This window comes from Coccinella septempunctata, chromosome 4 (assembly GCF_907165205.1).
Source record: "Coccinella septempunctata chromosome 4, icCocSept1.1, whole genome shotgun sequence".
In the NCBI taxonomy this organism is placed as follows: Eukaryota; Metazoa; Arthropoda; class Insecta; order Coleoptera; family Coccinellidae; genus Coccinella; species Coccinella septempunctata.
In genome coordinates, this window is record NC_058192.1 from 3,917,814 (window position 1) to 3,938,599 (window position 20,786).

At 35.7% G+C, this 20,786-nt stretch overlaps 3 protein-coding genes across 6 annotated transcripts; 1 reads left to right on the forward strand and 2 right to left on the reverse strand.

Annotated features, from left to right (window-relative positions):
- Positions 1–187: 187 nt before the first annotated feature.
- LOC123312145 (tetraspanin-7-like) lies at positions 188–1,768 on the reverse strand. 2 transcript variants are annotated; one of them, XM_044896396.1, is made up of 6 exons: positions 1,581–1,768; positions 1,404–1,519; positions 982–1,170; positions 719–892; positions 524–646; positions 188–465 (listed from the first exon to the last, which is right to left on the reverse strand). In XM_044896396.1, exons 2-6 carry the CDS (start codon positions 1,479–1,481, stop codon positions 310–312), a joined length of 720 nt encoding a protein of 239 aa, XP_044752331.1. In that variant the 5' UTR covers positions 1,482–1,519; positions 1,581–1,768; the 3' UTR covers positions 188–309. The 2 variants fall into 2 exon arrangements, with proteins under 2 accessions (XP_044752331.1, XP_044752330.1); XM_044896395.1 differs by having other exon boundaries at positions 1,404–1,517; positions 1,578–1,768.
- Positions 1,769–2,499: 731 nt separating this feature from the next.
- Positions 2,500–10,630, forward strand: LOC123312144 (advillin). Of its 2 annotated transcripts, none has more exons than XM_044896394.1 (14): positions 2,500–2,925; positions 6,737–6,949; positions 7,219–7,418; positions 7,474–7,684; positions 7,782–8,051; positions 8,166–8,391; positions 8,536–8,777; positions 8,855–9,035; positions 9,111–9,347; positions 9,399–9,530; positions 9,584–9,739; positions 10,051–10,157; positions 10,214–10,405; positions 10,462–10,630. In XM_044896394.1, the coding sequence occupies exons 1-14, from the start codon at positions 2,893–2,895 to the stop codon at positions 10,573–10,575; spliced, it is 2,514 nt and encodes an 837-aa protein (XP_044752329.1). In that variant the 5' UTR covers positions 2,500–2,892; the 3' UTR covers positions 10,576–10,630. The 2 variants fall into 2 exon arrangements, with proteins under 2 accessions (XP_044752329.1, XP_044752328.1); XM_044896393.1 differs by lacking the exon at positions 2,500–2,925 and adding an exon at positions 4,723–4,964.
- A 375-nt stretch (positions 10,631–11,005) lies between these two features.
- Positions 11,006–20,666, reverse strand: LOC123310836 (rho-associated protein kinase 2). 2 transcript variants are annotated; one of them, XM_044894512.1, is made up of 11 exons: positions 20,545–20,666; positions 20,000–20,269; positions 18,605–19,368; positions 17,566–18,293; positions 17,036–17,469; positions 16,530–16,831; positions 15,724–16,476; positions 15,270–15,589; positions 14,918–15,213; positions 13,262–13,484; positions 11,006–12,713 (listed from the first exon to the last, which is right to left on the reverse strand). In XM_044894512.1, exons 2-11 carry the CDS (start codon positions 20,178–20,180, stop codon positions 12,623–12,625), a joined length of 4,092 nt encoding a protein of 1,363 aa, XP_044750447.1. In that variant the 5' UTR covers positions 20,181–20,269; positions 20,545–20,666; the 3' UTR covers positions 11,006–12,622. The 2 variants fall into 2 exon arrangements, with proteins under 2 accessions (XP_044750447.1, XP_044750446.1); XM_044894511.1 differs by having other exon boundaries at positions 20,433–20,594.
- Between the last annotated feature and the right edge of the window lie 120 nt (positions 20,667–20,786).

Genomic DNA, 20,786 nt, shown 5'->3' on the forward strand with positions numbered 1-20,786 from the left:
AATAAGAGTGCCTGAAATAAAATTTCAGATTGAGCTATGGGCTACTTTCCACACAGTAGAAATTTTACATAGTTTCACATGAAAATGTTATCCATTTTTGGACATTCTCTCAAAAATGGTGGAATCACCGGAGAAGGTAACTCAAAACTCCTACACCTCCCCTTAAAATCGAATAATAATCAATGAATTATTCCTTAATTATTTATTTCCTATACTCATTTGAACATAATTCGAGTTGAAATTACTTCAATAGTGGAAATTCTCTTAACATGAGATATATATGAACATTGAAAACAGAATGATTATGATTTAGGACATCTGCTCGTATTTGTGTTTGTTCAATAAACGAGCAAGAGAACATGATAATATTAATCCAACCAGCGGAAAAATAGCTACCACCATAGCTACCAATCCAATTCCCCCGATGTTGGTCTTCAGAAAATTGATAATCTTTTCATAACAACCCTGAAAATATCATTTATTACCAATATTTCTCAGAAGTGTAGCAGATGCGTCATCTTACCTCTTGAAATATTTGAGTTTCATCATAAACATCACAATTTTCTCTGATACAACATGATGCCGGGATTTTCGAGGGATTAATATTCAACCAATCACTGGCATTATGGCTGCCACAACATTTCAACTGAAGAAAATATATCACTATTCATCTATTTGTCAAGTATTGGGAAAACAATCATTATAGAGGAGTTCTTACCGTCAGCTGCATCTCATCGAAATCATCGGAGATATTTGCTGTTTCGTTGTAGTAATTGTTCATGGCATTGGTAATTCCTTCATCTAATCCTTCCATCAAATCCGCGCGATAAGTATAAACAGAAAAACTGCAACCCAATTCAAGAACGAAAATAGCAGCCAAAATTCCCCCGTACTGAAAAGACACTTGTGAGTTCCTGCCCCTATTCAGTATTTTGGCGAGTACTTATAATAACAGAAGCAAGAATTGTGAAAAGAACCTACAATGTAGAGAAGGCCGGGTTGCCCTTTGAGGGTGCAGCAGCAGGCGAAGGTTCCAATCAAAAAAATGAAAGCACCTATCGCGATTAGAACATATGGAATGATATTTGAGAACTTAGTACTCATTTCCGTATACTTATGAAGGTCCACCTTCATCCATATCCCAATAATCAATATGATGATACCAGACAACTGAAAATATGGAAAGGACATCAGTGTGAGAAATTATGTGGTGGTGTATTATAGAGATCTCTCAGTGCGCAGATATATTTCTTCAAAATTTCGAAAGTAATTATCATCAGAGATGAGTTTTCACGAATATCCTTAGTAAAAATAAAGGGAGTTTGCGGAAATAAGCCCCACAGGAGGCCAAATACAAATTAAATTAATAATAATCAAAAAACTTTTCAGACTTCTGTACTCACCCAAAATATAAAGTTGAATGCCATGAGAAAGCTCTTCATGCAAGCCATAGTTGCAATTGTTTGAAACCGCAGTGTCATTTTCGATTTTTGTAAATGCACGAACCGCTGGAACCGCTAAAATTTAACCATGATCAAGTTTTCCATATGTCGGCAATAACACCACTACGCACTTACCTTTTTTTTATCGAAAGGGCGTAAATGTTGATGAATCACATCAATCGGACAACTTGGTGTCTAATATGTGCCAGAGGGTTTCAATTTTCTGATAACTCGATGAAGTGCGATGCAATTCTAAGGATTCTCATCATATTTCCACGACCAACTGTTGATCTACGAAATGCTGCACTGTTTCTATTCATCGCATATTTACTTGAAGCAGTGGCGTTGGACGTAGCCTGGAGGCTGGTGACAATTGGAAAATGAAAATTTCGAACGAATGCTCAATGATTTGGGATCGGAGCTTTTAACGGTGGCTAGTCGATATCAACAACATCAATTCCAACGCTGTGATCTTCAGCACTTCAGAGTACCTATGAGACATGTCTTCGTTTTCAGGTAAGTTTATATTCATTCGGATTTCGTTGTGATAGTTTAATTATTCGTAATTACAGCCTGTTATGAATTGGAGAGGAACAATAATCGGCAATTTTTTGAAAAACTCTGAGTGTAAAATTAACCAATCGGTGTAGACGCCACTGCTTTGTATCTGCGCTCTTATCCACGAGTATGTAACAATTTTATTGATCGTTATAACCTGGACACGGAAAAGCTACAACCTATTTTCAAAATGGGAAAACTTTTCATCACCGAAGATTAATGATTCTTTGTATTTGGTTCTACGTCTAGTCATGTGGGAGCAATATATCTAACTCGCTTTAAATTCTTCACATTGCATGCATAACTTGCGAAAAGCCAATTGAAAAATTACGGGCTTGTTCATCGCCCACGTTTTTCTGCGGGAGGTTTTTGTCATTATTACTCTACTTCTCAGTACCAATAGTGTTTTAAAAATTGAAGAACGAAAGCATTCAAAAAATTATTGGGATATACTCTTGTAACTCGAAAAATGTGTTTTCCCCATAAAATACTTTTCATTTTCATTCCATTTGGCATAGTGAAAGTTGTAATATCTCGAAGACTTTAGAAACAATGACCAATTGGGAGAAATTAGCAGATGATCTTTCGCCTTCACCATACATCCTAATTTCATCCAATCCTTATCTCGATCAACCTGTTACTCTTTCCGATTTCAAAATATCCCTTCGCACAATAATGTTCGGAGAACAATTGAAAATCACTATCCATATTTCCGGTCCGGATATTCGAGAAATTCGTCTGTTGTCCCCTATGAAACAATTCCTATACCCTATACCTACACATGTCACGTTACAGTTTGTATGTTGTGCTGGGTGATCCGTAGAATATTGCGAAAAATGTTGAAAAGTTCGAAAACAAATTGAGAAAATATTTAGGGTGGGATTGTTCAAATATGAGGAGCAGTAACCATAGGAATGTCTTTTTAGTGAGTAAATTTTAAAGAGAGAAGTTTCAAAGTTACATTTTCGAGCTATATTGTAACAAGAGATGAAAAAATTCGTGAGTGAGCTTTAGCGAATTTTGACGTCGAATTCTACTTGGACGTAATGCTCAGCTCCTACAAATCATTTTGTGTTTATCCCCCAGATCTAGGATATCAGATAAAAAAATCATTTAAGCGTGAAATTTTCATGCATGGCATCTATATTGAAAGTTCGTTAAATTCAAAAATCCACTTCATAGTTTGGTAGTTATAATGAATTAATTCATGAAGATCACGAATATGCAATTAAATTTTTTGTAGGACCAATATTTTGGAAAAGAAAATTTCGAAAAAAATGGTCAACTTTGAGGAGCTGTAGCAGCCAGAAAAAAGGTACTAGACATAAGCTGATTTTTTTGGTGGTAGATTGATTCTATGAGAATAGAAAAAACCACATTTCATTCATCTACCGCGAGTAGTTTCGATTTTATGATTTTTTTCGCGAAGCTCCAAAATTTTCGATTTTTCATCGACCATAACAAGAAAAATAAATTTTTAAAAAAATATCTGTTTGTATATTCGTGTTGTACGCCCCCGAATTAGTGTACAGTATAAATTTGGCTTCAATCGGAGATAAAAAATATTTTTCAAAAAATCGCAATTTTTCCATACATATGTATGGAAAATTTTGAAAAATTTTCGATCTCTCCAATTTCCACCAAAATTGAAGTATTCACTAAATCGAGGGCGTAGATTACGAATATGCGAACAGAATTTTATTGAGAGGATTAGTTTTCAAGTTATGGTCCATAGAAAATCGGAAATTTTGGACCTTCGCGGAAAAAATCATAAAATCTAAACTGTTCGCGGAAGATGGATGAAAGTTGGTTTTTTCTATTCGCGAAGAACCAATCTATCAGCAAAAAAATCAGTTTATGTCCAGTGCCTTTTATCTGGCTGCTACAGCTCCTCGAAGTTGGCCTAGTTTTTCGAAGTTTTCCACTAAAAGATGATTTTTTTTCCAAAGTACTGATCCTACAAAAATTCTAATTGCATATTCGTCATCTGCGACTTCAAATTAGTGAATAAAAAGACCCGGGTCATAGTTTAAAAAATAAATTTGATATCATAAATATAGGTATTTATATAATTATAAATTAATATTATGAAAATTATCATGAACATTTTTTCTCAATATTTGAAAATACACCGATCTAGTTTACTACAGTCTTTTTGTACTAACGATTTGGAAAATGATGCAAGATGAACTAATTCGTTGACTAGTTAAACAGATTTAGTTGCAACAACATATATACAATTATTCAGAGTTGATTGCTCCATCATTTAAATGGCCATTGCGTTAGTTTATACCGAGTGAAATTATGGTGAAAAGATTCCAATTCAAAGCGTTCCCCAATTTCCAATCGAACTTTTTGTGGAAAGTACCTAACATGAATCCATCAAATTTTGGCCAAAAATCAAATCGCTCGACAAAAAAATTAAATAATGATGAAAGACGAAATAGAAGACAATACTCTGGAAATAAGACTTGTGTGGAGTTCAAAACTTCTAAATCGTGGAATTACTCCGAACTCCATCACTAGAATCGCGACATTTTGGTACCAACCTACATTAACCATGTTTAATTGAGCGTATCATCTCACTTTGGATCCCTAGGTGTTCGAATCAGAATTGTTCGTACTTTATTTAGTACGGAAATAATTATATCTTGCGTGCAACATGACGGTATGGAACGGGAGAATATTAGAGGGGGCAAGGGGGTCACTCACCGGCACCTCAAGCTAGATCTCGGCTAGGAAAGGTGCTTTTTGTTGCTGCTACCAAAGTACCGGTAGAGACGAGCTCTCTTAGCGCCGAAGAACTACTCGCGATTTCACACGGTTTCGGTAAACCGGGGAAGGCAGAAAACCGTGGAAAGAGGTGCATTACTGGTGCAACTGCATCAATAGGTGCTTCAGTTTGTCGTTCGCAAGTGACGAAGCCACAAGATGCAAGTAATAGAGCTGGCGCTCAATGACTTTGTGAGTATTCACACCACGTCCTTTTTTAACCGAGAGGTTTTTCCATTATTCAATTCGATGCAGGTTTCTGGGAAAGTTTTTGAGTTTTTTATGCATAAAATGAGTCGTGCTACGTGTGTGATCAGACTAAAGAAAGTCAAAAAAATCTAGACAAATTTCAAACCAGAAATCCAACGACTCGTAGAAATTTCATGATAGTAGTAGCAAATTCAAACCAGAATCCTATCTGTGATCAGATTACCGATAGATGATCTTGTCCAAAACAGTAAACAATAAAGTAATAACGTTGCAATAGTCTAGTAAAATAATTCCAAAAAACAATTTAAAAAATTTTAACCCCATCCAACCTAGAAACTGCAAACACCCCGCGATCTACCGAGGTTTTAGGTGAAAATTGAGGAAAGCAAGGTAAAAAAATCAAAATCCCATTCATTCATTACCTGGAAACTTGTTACACGAGTAGTGTGTGAAGTTGCTAAGAGTACAGCTCCTTTTCGGAAATATTTTTTTATGATTCATTGATCAATACTATACACTCAAAATGAGTAGAAAAGCGGATGGTACTCATTCATTTTCAATCATGACACATATAATATTTTCTGAGAAAAGCTCTTCAAAAGGCTTTTCCAATTTTTCTTTGCTTTCTGCTAGTGAGCCATGGAACCGGACATAAAAACAGGGATACACACTTTATTTTTTAACTGAAACTCCCAGAGTATTCTTATTTTTTCGTCCTCCATTCTGAAAGTTTTGGATAAAATCTGTAATTTTTCCGCCATTCAATACGAGCTCCCACCAGGTACTTCAAGAAGTGAACAAAGATGATGCATGTTCACTCAGCCGTGTTCGTGATCAAGTTACATACATAGTATTTTTTAATTTATGAGAGATTATCTTACCGTTAATACTCCTGATCTGTTTACATTGTGCACAATGTTCTTCCAAATTGTTTCACTTCGTTGAGTATCGTATTTTATAATCGGAAAAATTAAATAAGTTATACGGAGTGCGTTCTAAGAGATGCCCAGAAAATTACGGAAATAATTAAACCCTGCTTTAATTCAAGGATAATATTCAGTACGTGTCTGGGGCCATTTCAATTCGTCAACTCTGTATTGAAATGTTTTTTGTGTGAACAATTGATTTGAGCTCATTCAAAAGGCTCATTGTATCGTGACTAATGGTGACAATGGTTGAGATTTTACATAGAATAAAACATGGTTTTAAAGCTGTTTGTCGAGAAAAAGCTGGAGAAATTGAATTATCCGTTATCTTATCGTTATTTTATTCAGAGAAAAAAACTGGATGTAAATGAACATTTCTGGATGATGATCTGGCTCTCTGATTCCTAATTCCCTCAAAATATGGCCTGTGTCATGGGCTAATCTATCCATCACAAGATGAAGAGTTGGGATAACTGTAAGGATCTCTCACAATCTCTTAGCCCCGGTGATACAATCACAGCCTAACGTTTGTATTCTATCGAGGGCCCTTCTCTTATTGTTCTGACTTGATAAAGATCAGTTTGTAACATTCTCAAACAAGGTTCGTTTGGAAATGTTTCACTTGACACTTTTCACTCAATTAAATTCAAGAAAAACCATTGTTCGCTATGTAGGACCCTCTGCAATATTATGCTAAACAATAAACATTTATCTTAACACATCATTTTTGAACGAGCCAATTTCCTAAAACTGAAAGAATCATGAAAAGTGACAGGAGAGATTAATTCAGAGTTCTCTTCGAAAACCCTCCAACTTTTTTCCTTTCAGGATGACCTCTGCATAAATGGCTCCAACAATTCCAGCACCGAAGCTGCTTTTCGAAAAATTCAAAAACAGTGGACGGCGTTTCTCATATGGCGAGTGGAAGATATGACACTAACGGCACTTCCGAAAGAGCAATATGGTGTATTCAATTCCGAAGAGGCTTATGTTATCTTTTCTGCAGCGCAGATTGGACAACCGGCTGGTGTTGAGACCGTTGTGAGTACCTATATATAAATGTATGAAGCAATACCTACCTAATTAACTATTGCACTGGAAAAAGCATTTTTTTCAACGTGAGGTATATCATTGAACTTCCAATTAAATTCCTTCCAACAGTGGAACTTTGCCCGACGATTTACACTCCATTGATCCACGGTATTATACCTGTATTCCGGTCTAAGCTGCGTGCATAGTTTTAGTATAAGAAACATCCATAAACCTATAATATTTTTGTTGCGAATTTTTTCTTAACGACATAATTTCAGCCGAGGGAAGTGAAAAATGAAAAATTAGAATACCACGTCCATTTTTGGTTAGGAGCGGACACAACACCGAACAAATCTGGAGTCGCAGCGTTCAAAACAGTAGAATTGGACAGCATTCTGAATGGCGTGGTCACGCAACATAGAGAATCCCAAGATTACGAAAGTGCTAGATTCAAGAGTTACTTCAAAAACGGTATAAGGTGAGTGCATTTCGAACGCCTTAGCCTGGGGACTATTTCATGGTCACTTTTTCAGGATACTGAAGTACCAATCAAATGACACAACGATTTCCTTCCCTAGACTGTTTAGGGTAAGAGGAAAGACTTGTCCAGTGCTTACTGAGATGGGTGGAATCTCTTGGAGCCTCTTCAACAGCTCCTATATTCTCATACTGCAAACTAATAAATACGTGTTTTTTTGGGTTGGTAGATCCTCGAACGCTAGCGAAAGAGTGCGTGCCCTCGAGGTGAGTAACGATAACTGAGTTGTTCACACAACTCTAAACCATGAAAAAAAATACTAATGGAAAATGCAATTTAATGTCGGATGATTATATTTCGCAGATAGCGAAGGAGCTGAATTCTTCAGTGGCAGGTTCGGAACTAGTCATAATCAACGACGGCTATGAAAAAACTTTGGCAGACGACCATAAGAAGGAATTCAACAAAGTTATGCCCTTAGATAAAAGGGTCATTCTACCGGATACATCTCATCAGGAAAATTTGGCAAACACTTCTTACATTAGACTCTATAAATGTTCAGATAACGATGGAAAGTATAGGGTTACAGAAATAAGGGACGGCCCCCTAAAACAGGAAGATCTCGATTTAGAGGTAAGAATCATTGCAAAAACAATGAACAGTTCCAAAACATATAGAAGCTTCCACCAGCCAGCAGATACAGATGGTGATCTAGAGTTCCTTACCTGAAATATTTCACAATTCCAGAGTGTATTCATCGTTGATCAGGGAACCAATGGTATATGGATATGGGTGGGGAGTAAAGCACCGGAAAAGGAAAAGACTGTTGCTCTGAGGAACGCTAGGGGGTTCGTTAAAAAGAAAAAGTATCCTAGTTACACGAAAGTGACCAGGGTAGTGGCAGACTACGAGCCATATGAATTCAAAATGTTATTTCCATACTGGAATGATAACACTAAAACGAAAACTAAAGGTGAGGTATACTGCGTCTCATATATCCTGGTCCTTGGTTACAAAAATTACCAAATACTTTTTCGAACCACCTGCTACTTAATGATTTTATAATCATTTTTGCTTGGAGGATCCTAAGTAAAATAATATTTTTTCCTTCGAATAGCGAAACCCACCATATTAATACACAAATTCGACGCTCAAGCTATGGAAGATAGACCAGCCCTGGCTGCAGAAACCCAACTCATTGATAATGGCTCGGGTCGTGTCACCGTTTGGAGAATTGATAGTCCCAGAGCAACTGAAATCACCTATGACAGGCACGGATATTTCTTTTCTGGCGATTGTTACATAGTTTTATACACATATAACACTAAGAAAGAAAATCATCTTCTCTACTATTGGTTGGTAAGTTTACTATGCATGCAAAATACATACCTATGTTGTTTATTGAATATTCATTACCACAATGATCCATTGTCCAGGGAACACATGCCACTCAAGAAGATTTGGATTGCACCATCAGGAAACTGTCGGAAATTGAAGCAGAATTGGAACGAATTGGTCTTCAAGCAAGGATAATTCAAGGATATGAACCAGCACACTTTCTACAGATATTCCGAGGGAAAATGACAATATTTCAAGGCAAAGGATCAATGTTTGACGGTAAAATCATAATTATTCATTCGAGATAAGATGAAAGAACCCAACTTGATTAAAATATAACAAATCGTCTTCTAGCTAATGGCAAGAATACAAAGCTTCCCTCGCAGTACCTAATCAAAGTATACGGAACAACAAAATACGAGAGTAAAGCGGAACAAGTACCAATGAAGTGTTCATACTTGAATTCGAATTACTGTTTTGTACTTGTCAGAGGGAAGAATTCATACATCTGGTGCGGACAGTATTCCAACGGTGATCACAGGGAGATGGCTAAAGCGTTTGTCAAAAAAGAATTCGAGATCGTGCTTGAAGGTATACGAAAGTGATTAGAAAAAAAATTTTTCACTAAATCTCGAATTACAGGAAAGGAAAAGCAGGAATTTTTCGATCTGCTAGGTGGAAAGTCTAACTATGATACGACACTGATGAAAAACGAGTTCGAACCGAAACAAGTGAGGTTATTCTGCTATTCGAATATCAACGGGACTTTCTTGAGTAAGATAAGTCGGACAAGTTCTAGAAATTTTGTCTCATTCTGTGTATTCCAGTGGAAGAAATACATCAGTTCGCTCAAAAAAACTTGATACCCGAAGATATAATGCTTTTGGACGCGAATGAGGCTTTGTATATATGGATTGGAAATTTGAGCTCGAAGGAAGATCAGAAATTGAGCCTGAAATTAGCCATAGATTATCTGCAAATGGGTAAGACTATAAATATTTCACTATACTCATAGGAGGTTTCCCATTTGTTCGTTGTTCACGGTATACCCAGTACAGAACAGAATACAGTATCAGCCGATCTTGTGCCACGATTGTAGCTCATCCACCCCCATGAGTAAATGCAGCACTTCCACTAATACGATAGGAGTTTCTTGTAATTTTTTTAATGAAGCCATGAAGAGTCATGAGGACCACATTTTGGAGTGTGTAATATGCAAACATATCCCTGTCTTGTATATACTCTGAACGCTGACTTCTTCATGAACCTTGATAAATGGCCTTCGAATTTCCAGATCCATCAGGAAGAGACATGAACATTCCTATTATGCACGTTAGGCAAAGCGAAGAACCTCCAACCTTCACTGGTTTCTTTCCAACTTGGAACAAAAAATTTTGGAAGGTAATGCGGAAATTTTACTGAATTCATATAAAAATTTCATGAATCGTATTTTTCAGCATTACAAAACGTTTTCGAGGCAGATAAGAGACATCGAATCATCCCATAACGGGCATGATCAGCATATAAATAATGGAATAGGACATTCCAAAGTTGAAGGCGAATTCGATCAGTATGATAAATATCCGCTCGAAGTTCTTCTTGCGCCAAATGAAAATTTACCAGCTAGAGTGGATCCACTGAAGAAAGAAGTGAGTTTTTTTTAGCTCTGTTGGTATTAAACTGATTTTTTACTATGTATTTTCAGCTTCATTTAACCCACGACGACTTTCTATCTGTGTTCGAAATGAATTATAAGGAATTTCAAGAACTTCCTAAATGGAAGCAACAGGAGATCAAGAAAAAGGTGAAACTGTTTTAAAATGTCATTAATTTATAACTTTTCTTTAAATTCATGTTTTCAACTGAAAATTTGTAAAAAATTCCACGCCCAAAGAAATCCATAATTTATTTACATAGGTTCAACTGTTATAATTATATTTGAATATATCCTTTATATAAAAAATCTCTTCATTTCATCGAAAAATGCTCTGTTTGTACAAACCGCTACGTCTCGACGGCCAGGAAAGTACCTAAACGAAAGTCGAATCATCGCACCGTACCAAGGTAACACTCTCGACACTGGAGTTAGAAGTTTTTATGAAATTTACGCCATTATGACTTTTCGAAGCAAAACAGTTTTTGTTTTCTAATGCTGGTCTTTGCTGTTGCATCTTTTTAGAGTTAAAGATGTTGGAGAAGTAGACCAACAAGGAAAAATCTTTGTGAAAGAGATTACTTAAATCAAGTACTTACTGTTTTACTCATTGTTTATTTTGGTACTCGGTTCATTTAAACAAGACAATAAATTGTTAAAACATCATCTATTCCAATTCTTACTTATTAATGGAAGTAGCTGATACAGCACTTTAGTGAAGTATCCTTAAAGGCACAAAATCTATACTATAAAAATTAATAAAAATAGAATAAATACATAAAAATCAAAAGGATAAAATTAAATTACATCATTTGTACAAATAACAACAAAAATTTACAAAATTATAATTCAATTCAGTGTACTATGCGGAATGTTTAGAAAAAAAGTTTCATAAAAATTACTACCTACATCAGGTCCAAAGTTGAACAGGACCGAAGTAATCTAGTAAATGAAACTAAAACAAAGGCGTTATTCAATCGAATTATTAGCACCTTCAAAAAGTTAAATTTCATGAAATTCTATCATTAAGTTAAAATACCCGATGTTGATGAATTTGAATGATTATGACTGAACTCCATTCTAAAAAAATTTGAAGAAAATGAGCAACAATACCTAGACCTTCAAGAAATAACCAAGAGCAAGAGAGAATTCCAACTTTATTCTGTAAATTAATTACAATAAGGAGAAGCAGAAAGAAAGCTTAATTGTTTCTTAGTCGTAATGATTACATCAAGCCATTTCTTCAAATCAAGGAAAAAATATCTCAAGCGCTCATTTAAAAATGCAGTTCAAATCAGTTCACCAATGATGGCTAAAATACCCATTACATAGTTATGGAGGATTTTAGTTGAGATGGTGTCGTGAATGTGAACAAAAAGTTGATTTGCGACAAATAGACAACTGCAACTTCAAATCCACAGAAAGTTTTTGTAGCAATTTAGGCCTTCTGTTCTTAGATACGTTTTCTGACGATACGATTATCCGAAAATACTCCTGATTGGTCAATTATTGCGAATTTCAAGATGATTGGCCGAAATAATCGACCAATCAGGAACACTTTCGGATTATCATGTCGTTGGATCTCGTATCTATGAACAGAAGGATAATTTGTGATTATAGATTTTATTTTTGACGTAGTAATCGGGAAGTCAAATCGTAATTCATATGATCTTTATGAAAGGAAACTGATTCATCAAGAACTAGCATGATATGTAGGAGCGATGAACAATAAGCAATTTAAGACAAATTAGAACACTTCATCCTTAGTGACAATCATTATTCATCCGCCGATGAGTTGGATCCAAAATGAAATAGGCAATGGAAAAAAAGCTATGAACAACAAAACAAAACAAAATTCTAATAAATTCTTCAAATTGTATAAGATTTCATTTCAACGATCTCTGAGAGTACTTTATTGTATAATATCCATACTTGTAAATGTATCACATTTCATACTTGTAGGTTAATAATAAATTCGATCTATAATGTTCCAATCAAAATAATCGTCTTCAATAAGTTCGAAAGAAGATCAAGTTCTCAACAAACTACTGTGATGCATTGCTTTGGTCGACAATACAGCTTTCTTCGTCCTACTCTGAAACTGTTCTTCAATATGAAGAATTGCATGTCATTCATTCTTCAATGGAATTCTTCAAATAGAGAACTGAACGGTTGCAGCTCATTTGTACCTTCTTACGGCGTACATTTGCCGTCATTTGTTAGACATGGAAGAATTGCTAGGTAATGTTGCTGATCGTTGAGAGTTAAGGTAAGGTGGTTTCATGTTGGACCTTGTCGATTCCCTGTTAGAAAAGGACGATGTCAAAGATGCAATATCGTTTTTGATAGTTTTGTGACTTTTTCATTGATATGGGGTGCGGATTATTGGTGTCGGAGAAAGCGGTTAGATTCGAGAATGCAAGAGTGAAGATGAAAGTTGAAATTCGCAAAATCTCAAATGAGAGCTATACATTTTTCCATTTCTGTATTTTGTAAGTTCAAATTCCTATTAGTTTGTATTAGATTTCGAAATTCCTATTTCAATTGGTATTGAATTTTTTATTTCCATAATTTATACAGTATTTGGATGAAGTATGGAGCCAAGTAAATATCTTTTAAACGAAAAGGTCAATATTCATTACATTTAAGTATAATGACGCATATTTTTGCAGATCTTCCATTTCAATCATTCAAATGACAAAAAACACGAAGTACTTTTCGTTTCAAAGATATTCACTTTGTTTTATACTTATATCTGATAGAATAATGTGTTGTTTGACTGATGGAAAAAAGTAAACGTATAACACCAATCTTTCGATGGTATTTAAGACTGATTTCTTATGTAACTCACCTGGGGGAGACTTTGGCAGAATCCAAAGTGTTGGAATTGTTCGCTTTGAAACCGCACTTCTGTATCTTCCTACTCAATCTGAGAACCCACTGCTGTTGGTCCTCGACAGATTGCGCTAGTAAGAGCAATTCTTTGGCATACGAAGGGTCATAGTGCAACTTACAGGGAGGAACGTTATCTTCTTTCTTTTCCAGGTGATCTTTATGAATTTTTATCCTACAACCTGTAAAAATAATTTATGTGAAGGCAAGTCGTCACTTCCCACATACAGGGTGAGGGTTTGACTTTGATTTCAACTGTGGATTCTCGTAGTCAAAAGAAACACTTCTTTCGTTTACCCGCGCTCCACCACCGAACAAAAAATTATTCATTTAGCTATATCGATCCGGGTCATTTTACTGACAACTCAAGGTCGTAGATTTCTTATAGGATCAGTACTTTGGAAAAAAAATCACTTTCAGTGGAAATTTTTCAAAAAATTGGTCAACTTTGAGGATCTGAAGCAGCCAGAAAAAGGAAATTAGACATATGCTGATTTTTTTCATGATAGATGGATCTTTTGCAAATAGAAAATTCTAATTTTCATTCATCTATCGAGAACAGTCGAGATTTTATGATTTTTTCCGCGAAGGTCCAAATTTTCCAATTTTTCATCGACCATAACTTGAAAAATAATTTTTTTTTGAAATATCTGTTTGCATATTCGTGTTGTACGCCCTCGAATTAGTGTACAGCACGAATTTGGTTTTCATCGGAGAAAAAAAAATATTTTTCAAAAAATCGCAATTTTTCCATGTATGGAAAATTTTGAAAAATTTTCGATCTCTCCGATTTCCACCAAAGTTGGAGTATTTACTAAATCGAGGGCGTAGATTACGAATATGCAAACAGATTTTTTCTGAAAGGATTAGTTTTCAAGTTATGGTCCATAGAAAATCGGAAATTTTGGACCTTCGCAGAAAAAATCATAAAATCCAAACTGTTCGCGGTAGATGGATGAAAGATGGTTTTTTTCATTTGCAAAGAATCAATCTATCAACAAAAAAATCAGCCTATGTCCAGTGCCTTTTTTCTGGCTGCTACAACTCCTCAAAGTTGACAAATTTTTTCGAAATTTTTAACTAAAAGTGATTTATTTCCTAAAATACTGATCCTAGGAAAAATCTGATTGCATATTCGTGATCTACGACCTCGAATTAGTAAGTAAAATGACCCGGGTCGATATAGCTCGAAAAATAAGAAATTTTCGTCTGCGCTCCATCACCATTCACGGTGGTGAATTTAGCCATATCGACCCGGGTCATTTTACTGACTAATTCGAGGTCGTAGATAAGGAATATGCAATAAGATTTTTTCTAAAATCAGTATTTTTGGAAAAAATTTCCTAAAATAAAAATATGATTCATATTTTCTCATATAATACGCCGTTTTCGAGTAATTTGATATCCAAAAGTATCTGTTAAATTTGAAAAATTGGGTACTTCGACTAAATCCAACTCTGTTCAAAAGATCCACAAATGTGTAGTTATTTTCCTAACAATTGCCGAAAATGGTACTTTCCCCCTTTCCCGCATTCACAGTAACCTACAAGTGTGCAAAGAAGCCGAAGAAATCTAAAAAACACCTAATAATTCATCTTATCGAGGTAACACTCACGTCTACATTCGAGGGCAGGCGGGGGCCTGAACATGTTCCACATAGGCTTAGGGCAAACCTCGCAAGTCGTGGGCATGTGATAGGAAATATGCAAAAACTCGTGCCCCTTATGAATGGTGGTCCCTGGCTTCTCCTCGAAGCTCCTAATCGAGCTCACGTCTAGATTGTTGGTTTGATCGTCCGGTTTCCTCGCTTCCCCCTCACCCGCGTACAGGAGCTGGAAAATCCTAGGGATATCTTTGGAATCCGCCCTGATAACATCGCCCTGAGTGACCGATCTGACGTGGAACACTTTGCTGCGAAGATTTCAATTTTCACTTTCAAAAATGGACGCAAAATCGAGACGACTCACCATAGGTCTAAAACTATGACGGGATCCGAGTTCTGCTTGTCGTTCTCGGAATTGTAAAATATTATCTTTCTACTCGACACCACCACGTATTGTTTCTTCCAACCGTGTCGCCTGATGTTCTGTTTGAACGGAATCGACAGCCATCCCTCGAAGAGAGCTTCGGAACTTAGTTCATCCCCCTCATTATCAGCAGAACTCAACGAGGCAGTTTCTGTGTTCATAGCGGTCAGTTTCATTTGCAACTGTTCGATCTCCGAATCTTTACTGTCCAACTCCATCTGGAGACGCTGTTTGGAGGTCGTTTCTTCGTTGAGTTGGCACTAAAAAGATTGAAAAAAAACTCAAAGTTGTTTAGAAAGAAAAAAGTACTGAATAAAATTGAAAGAACGAAGGAAAACATCAAAACAGCACTGTAAAACTTAAAAAAATCTACACATAAAAAAGTAGCACTCACGGTCAACTCTTGGATGCTCTTCTGGTACGCCATCAAACTCTGATTATACTTATCCCTCTCCTGACTCAACTCCTGCTGTAATTTCTTCAAATCCTTCTCTTTCCTCCTCAAGTCCGCGTTGGAAATCTTGTTTTTCCCCTTGACCTCCCGCAGATCCTTCCTGTTCATGATTTCGTGCAACTTATTGACCGCCTGTTGTTTCAGCAAAGACTCGGTCTTGAGTTTGGCGTGCAATTTTTCGACTTCCTCATTACTGTCGCTCTTCCTGTTGATTTCCTCTTGCAACTGTTTGATTTGTCTCAAGAGATCCTCTTTCTCCTTGTGAAGTTGATCATTCAGTTTCTTGTATTCCATTTCTCTTTCTTTTAGCATGTTGCAGTTGGCTTCTCTGGAACCGAGTTCCGTTCTATGTTTTGAGAGGAGATCTTTCAATTCCAACTCTTTCATCGTCTTCTCTTTTTCCAAATCCGCGACAGTTTCTTCCGCTATCGATCTAGCCAAAGCTTCCGAATCAGCTCTGGCCAGGGCCAACTGACACTGATGCTTCAGGGATAACCTTTCTTCTTCGAATTCCTTGTTTATCTTGATTTTTTCCTCGAGTTCCTCTTTGAGCTCAAGCGTTTGCGTTTTATAGAGAGTAGAGAAGTGTTGTTCGGTTTCAAGAGACTCTTGTAGTTCCTTAAGTTGAAGTTGTTCCATTTGGAATTCTCTCTTGACTCTAGACAATTCATCTTCCACTTTCTTCTTAGATTCCTGTAATAAAAAAGGGTTAATGAAAATCCTCACATCCAATACTGAAAAATTACCTCAACTTGAAGAATTTCCACAGCAAGTTGCGATTCCCTGGCTTTCAATTTGGCAATTTCCGACAGTTGATGACCGATGTCCGTTTGTAAAATCGTTTTCTTTTGTTGTTCCTGTTCGATCTGACTGTGTAAAGCCTTCACTTTTTCCACCTCTTGCCTATGTTCACCCTCCAATTTTTGCAATCTTTGCTGTATCTGCCTGTAGTCGACGGAAAGCATGGATATCTGTCGTTCTTTCTCTTGGGAATTGAGGTCGGCCTTCTGCCTGGCACTCTTTTCTTCGTTCAGTTTGGTTTGAAGCGCTACGAATAACGGATAAAAACTTTTTTGTTAAGGATATGATTCTAACGGAATTTTACCTGTTGTTATCCTATGAAATAATTCTGCATGTAACAAAATCAATTATATGACATTGAAACAACAGAATAGATCTATGCTTCATTTGTACATGAATTAATGATTATTTCACAAAGAAAATGCACAATAATCGAAAAAAAAAAGCCTACCTTTGACAACTTCCAGATTGGCCTCCTCCTTATTCATCATCCTACTCTTCTCAGTCTCTTCGTGAGCTCTAACCTCTTGCTGATATCTATTTTGAGCGGTTTTCAATTCTAACTCAAGACTAGCGCATTCTTTTTCCAAAGTGGACACTTTCTCTGATAGCTGACTGTTATCGCTAGAAACTTTATTCTCCCTTTGCTTAGTCCGATCTAATTCGGCATTGAGAGACTGAATTTTATTTTCTAATATTCTTTGTTGATCGGAGGCCTGAGTTCTAGAACTCCTTTCTTGCGTTAACTGTCCCTGTAACGAAGCCACTTCCTTTTGAAGACCGTCCCTTTGCACTTGGAGGTTCTGGAGCATCGTCTGATACTCGGCAGCCTTTTGCTCAGAGTTGTTCTTCGCCATGGTCAACTCGTTGGCTTGCTTTCGAAATCTTAAAAGTTATTGACAATAAAGTATGGCACACAATGAAAAAATACAAAGTTAATCATCAAAATTAAGTTTGAGAATTGTAATGAAATATTTTTACCTGTGGCAATTTTCAGTTTCAATTTTCAACTTGTCCTGCAACTCAACAATCTGTTTTTCTAATATATTAATTTTATCGTTATGTTGCTGATTGTTATTCATTTCTCTAGTCCTCCTGTTTTGTTCATCTTCTAATCTTTTCTTCAAATCAGCTAAGTACTTCTCAGTCTTTTTTCGTAATTCGCCCTCATTCTCTGCCTTGCGTTGTACCTCTTTAAAATTGTGTTTCAATAATGTTAACTCTTTTTCATATTTGATGGCTTCTTCTCTAACCTCGCTTTCGTGCTGTGCTAAATTATCTAACTGAGCAATAAGAATTCGTTGTTTAGTCTCTAAAGATTCTACATTATTTCTCTCCTGTTCTAGCAGTATCTCTAAACGGTTTACTTGAGAGATCGAATGTTCATTCATATGATTAATATTGAGTCCATCAGTCAGATCTTTCCGATCTGATAACAACTGATAATCTGAATTATAAGTGAATCCGATAAATGGTAAGTGATTCCCTACAAAACTATTTGGCACTGGAAAATTCTCTTCTGCAGTTTCGTCCTTCTCATAGTCATCGAAGTTACTAGTATCATCGTCTCCCGTTAATTCTGGCACAACAGGAGGGGCGGAATCTCTCAAATTTTCGAAGGTCCATTGGTCGTTGATGAAAAATTTGTGGTTTTTAATTTCATCTACACTATTACGCCCCAGACGCTTTGTTCTATCACATAACAAACCCTGAAAGTTTGTTTAGTTTCAACATTTTCTTTTTTTCTAGAAAATTAGTGGAAAAATTTATGCCATTATTATGCCGTGAATATTTTCGAGGAAACTCGTCAGATTTTTCGGGAAATCGCGAAATTTTTTATGAGAAAAAGATGAAAAATTGTGCTACACATGTACTGGTCAATGAAATTTTCACAAAAACCTTAAAAGTTAACCCAGCACCCATGACTTTCATTTTCCAGAAAACATCTTTTTTATTACTTTTTTCAGTTTGAGTATGATTCTGATTGTCACTCAGCAGATTTTTAGTAGTTCAATCTTACCTGTATCAGAGATTTGGCTTCTTTTGAAAATTCAACTTCCTCAGGAAACGTCAAATTATTCTCGTGGTACATTATCTTGTTATAAGTACCCAACAAACTATCGGCATAAAATGGAGTTTCGCCAACCAACATTTCATATATAAAAATACCTACTGACCACCAATCGCACTCCCTTCCATATATACCTTTACCATGACTTTGCAAAACTTCGGGTGAAATATAGTCCGGGGTACCCACAACATTATTCGATCTTACCAAACCATCGGCATCCATTCTCATGCATGTACCAAAATCAGCCAATTTCAAGTGGCCATACTTGTCTAAAAGCATATTATCAGGTTTCACATCTCTATGGACAAAACCCATGGAATGTATGTGATCTAAGGCAAGCACCACTTCCATAGTGTAAAATTTTGCCCATTTTTCGGGGATGTCATAATTGGACATAAGGTTAACTATGTCTCCGCCTGGCATATAGTCCATTACCATATACAGATATTTGGAATCTTGAAATGCAAAATGCAATTGAACTATCCATTCTGATTTTGCGTGAGCCATGATATGCCTTTCTTCCCAAAAGAATGCAGAATCAGACCTTTTTATTAGATCTGCTTTACTCAATCTCTTCATCGCATAAACCCTTCTGGTGGATTTGTGACGAACCAATTGAACTTTACCAAAGGCACCTCTGCCAATCACTTTGATGTGCTCAAAATCATCTGTTTTCATACGCAGATTAACAATATCAGAAGCAAACTCATCATCTATAATGAAAATTCTGAGTCAATAGAATCCATAACCTCCAAAAACTTCAAAATTAGTCCAAATCAGAGTTAGCAATAAAATATACAAACCTAAGTGAAATCAAGTGAGAGTTTCTTGTCACTTTCTATACATAATGCACACAGTTATTGAATAAAAACTACCCTAAGAAAAGCATATAGACTCAGACAACTTCTTTATAGAGAACAGTACAGATAAGTTAGTGGAAATGAATTTACGTCTTCATTCTATAGAGGTTCATAGTTTTTTTAGACACAATGTATATATAGGTGCAAAGTAAGTTGACCGCTCAATAAATATTCAGATAATAAGTCTATAATTATATAATATTATACAAAACCAAGATGAATACAAAAATAACTTGAATACAAGAACTTGATATTTTCCACACCATCATCAATTTTCCTCTCATATGAACACAAGATCAATCATCTATCTTTCTGCTGTAGATGAGGAACCATATATTTGAACATAAAATGCGCATTTTCAACACAATAATAATTCTTCAAGTACAGCATCCCAGAAATCATCATGCATGATTATATTTCAGTTTAAATCAGGTGGGAAAATCAAGGAGAAGTTTCTTTGGGATATAATAGGAAGTGAACTCACATCTGTTAATATACATCTCAATGTTTTTCATTTTTTTCACAGCAGGATGATCACAATCGGCATACAGTGCTTGAACAGTATCAAGCAATGAATCGATATTTCCAATACCTCTTGGATCTTGAATTTTGTCTTCCAACATTCTGAGCCGCCTTCTGCGGTCTTCATCATGTACTCCATTCATGGTCAATAGGATTGTTCTTTTGCTAAAATTTCATCAAAATTGAAGCATATACCTTGAACTTCTTTCACCTCATAAAATCCAACCAAATTCTGAAACAAAACCAATATCCTTAATTGATTATTCAAAGTTAACGAATGAGGATCAGAAGCCGAAGCTTAAATCAAGTCAAAGTTACAAAATAAATACTACAAATTTTTTTCCATAAATATTTTTTTTCTTTGTCTATACAATTATGAAATCACTTTTTCTCACCTTCACACTCCATTAAAAACACCTTTTTGAACTTGGTTTGAATACATTATTCAAAATTATTTAATACTACAATACTACTTCTGAAAGGAATAATAAAATAAATCATATTTACTTAAGTTCAGCAGCCATTTTAAATTCTTAATCATCAAAAAGAATATCCAAATTTCAACTTCAAATTACAGAATTATTCCTGATAATTTAGAGACATCTGTGATATTTCATAATAATCATGTTGCGACCATGTTCGGCAGATCTGCAAAATTAATTTCGCATGTCGAAATAAGAAAGGAAACGGCAAAGCAGTTCCTAAAATTACAAATAAATATTATAGAAGTACCGATCAAAAATGATTTC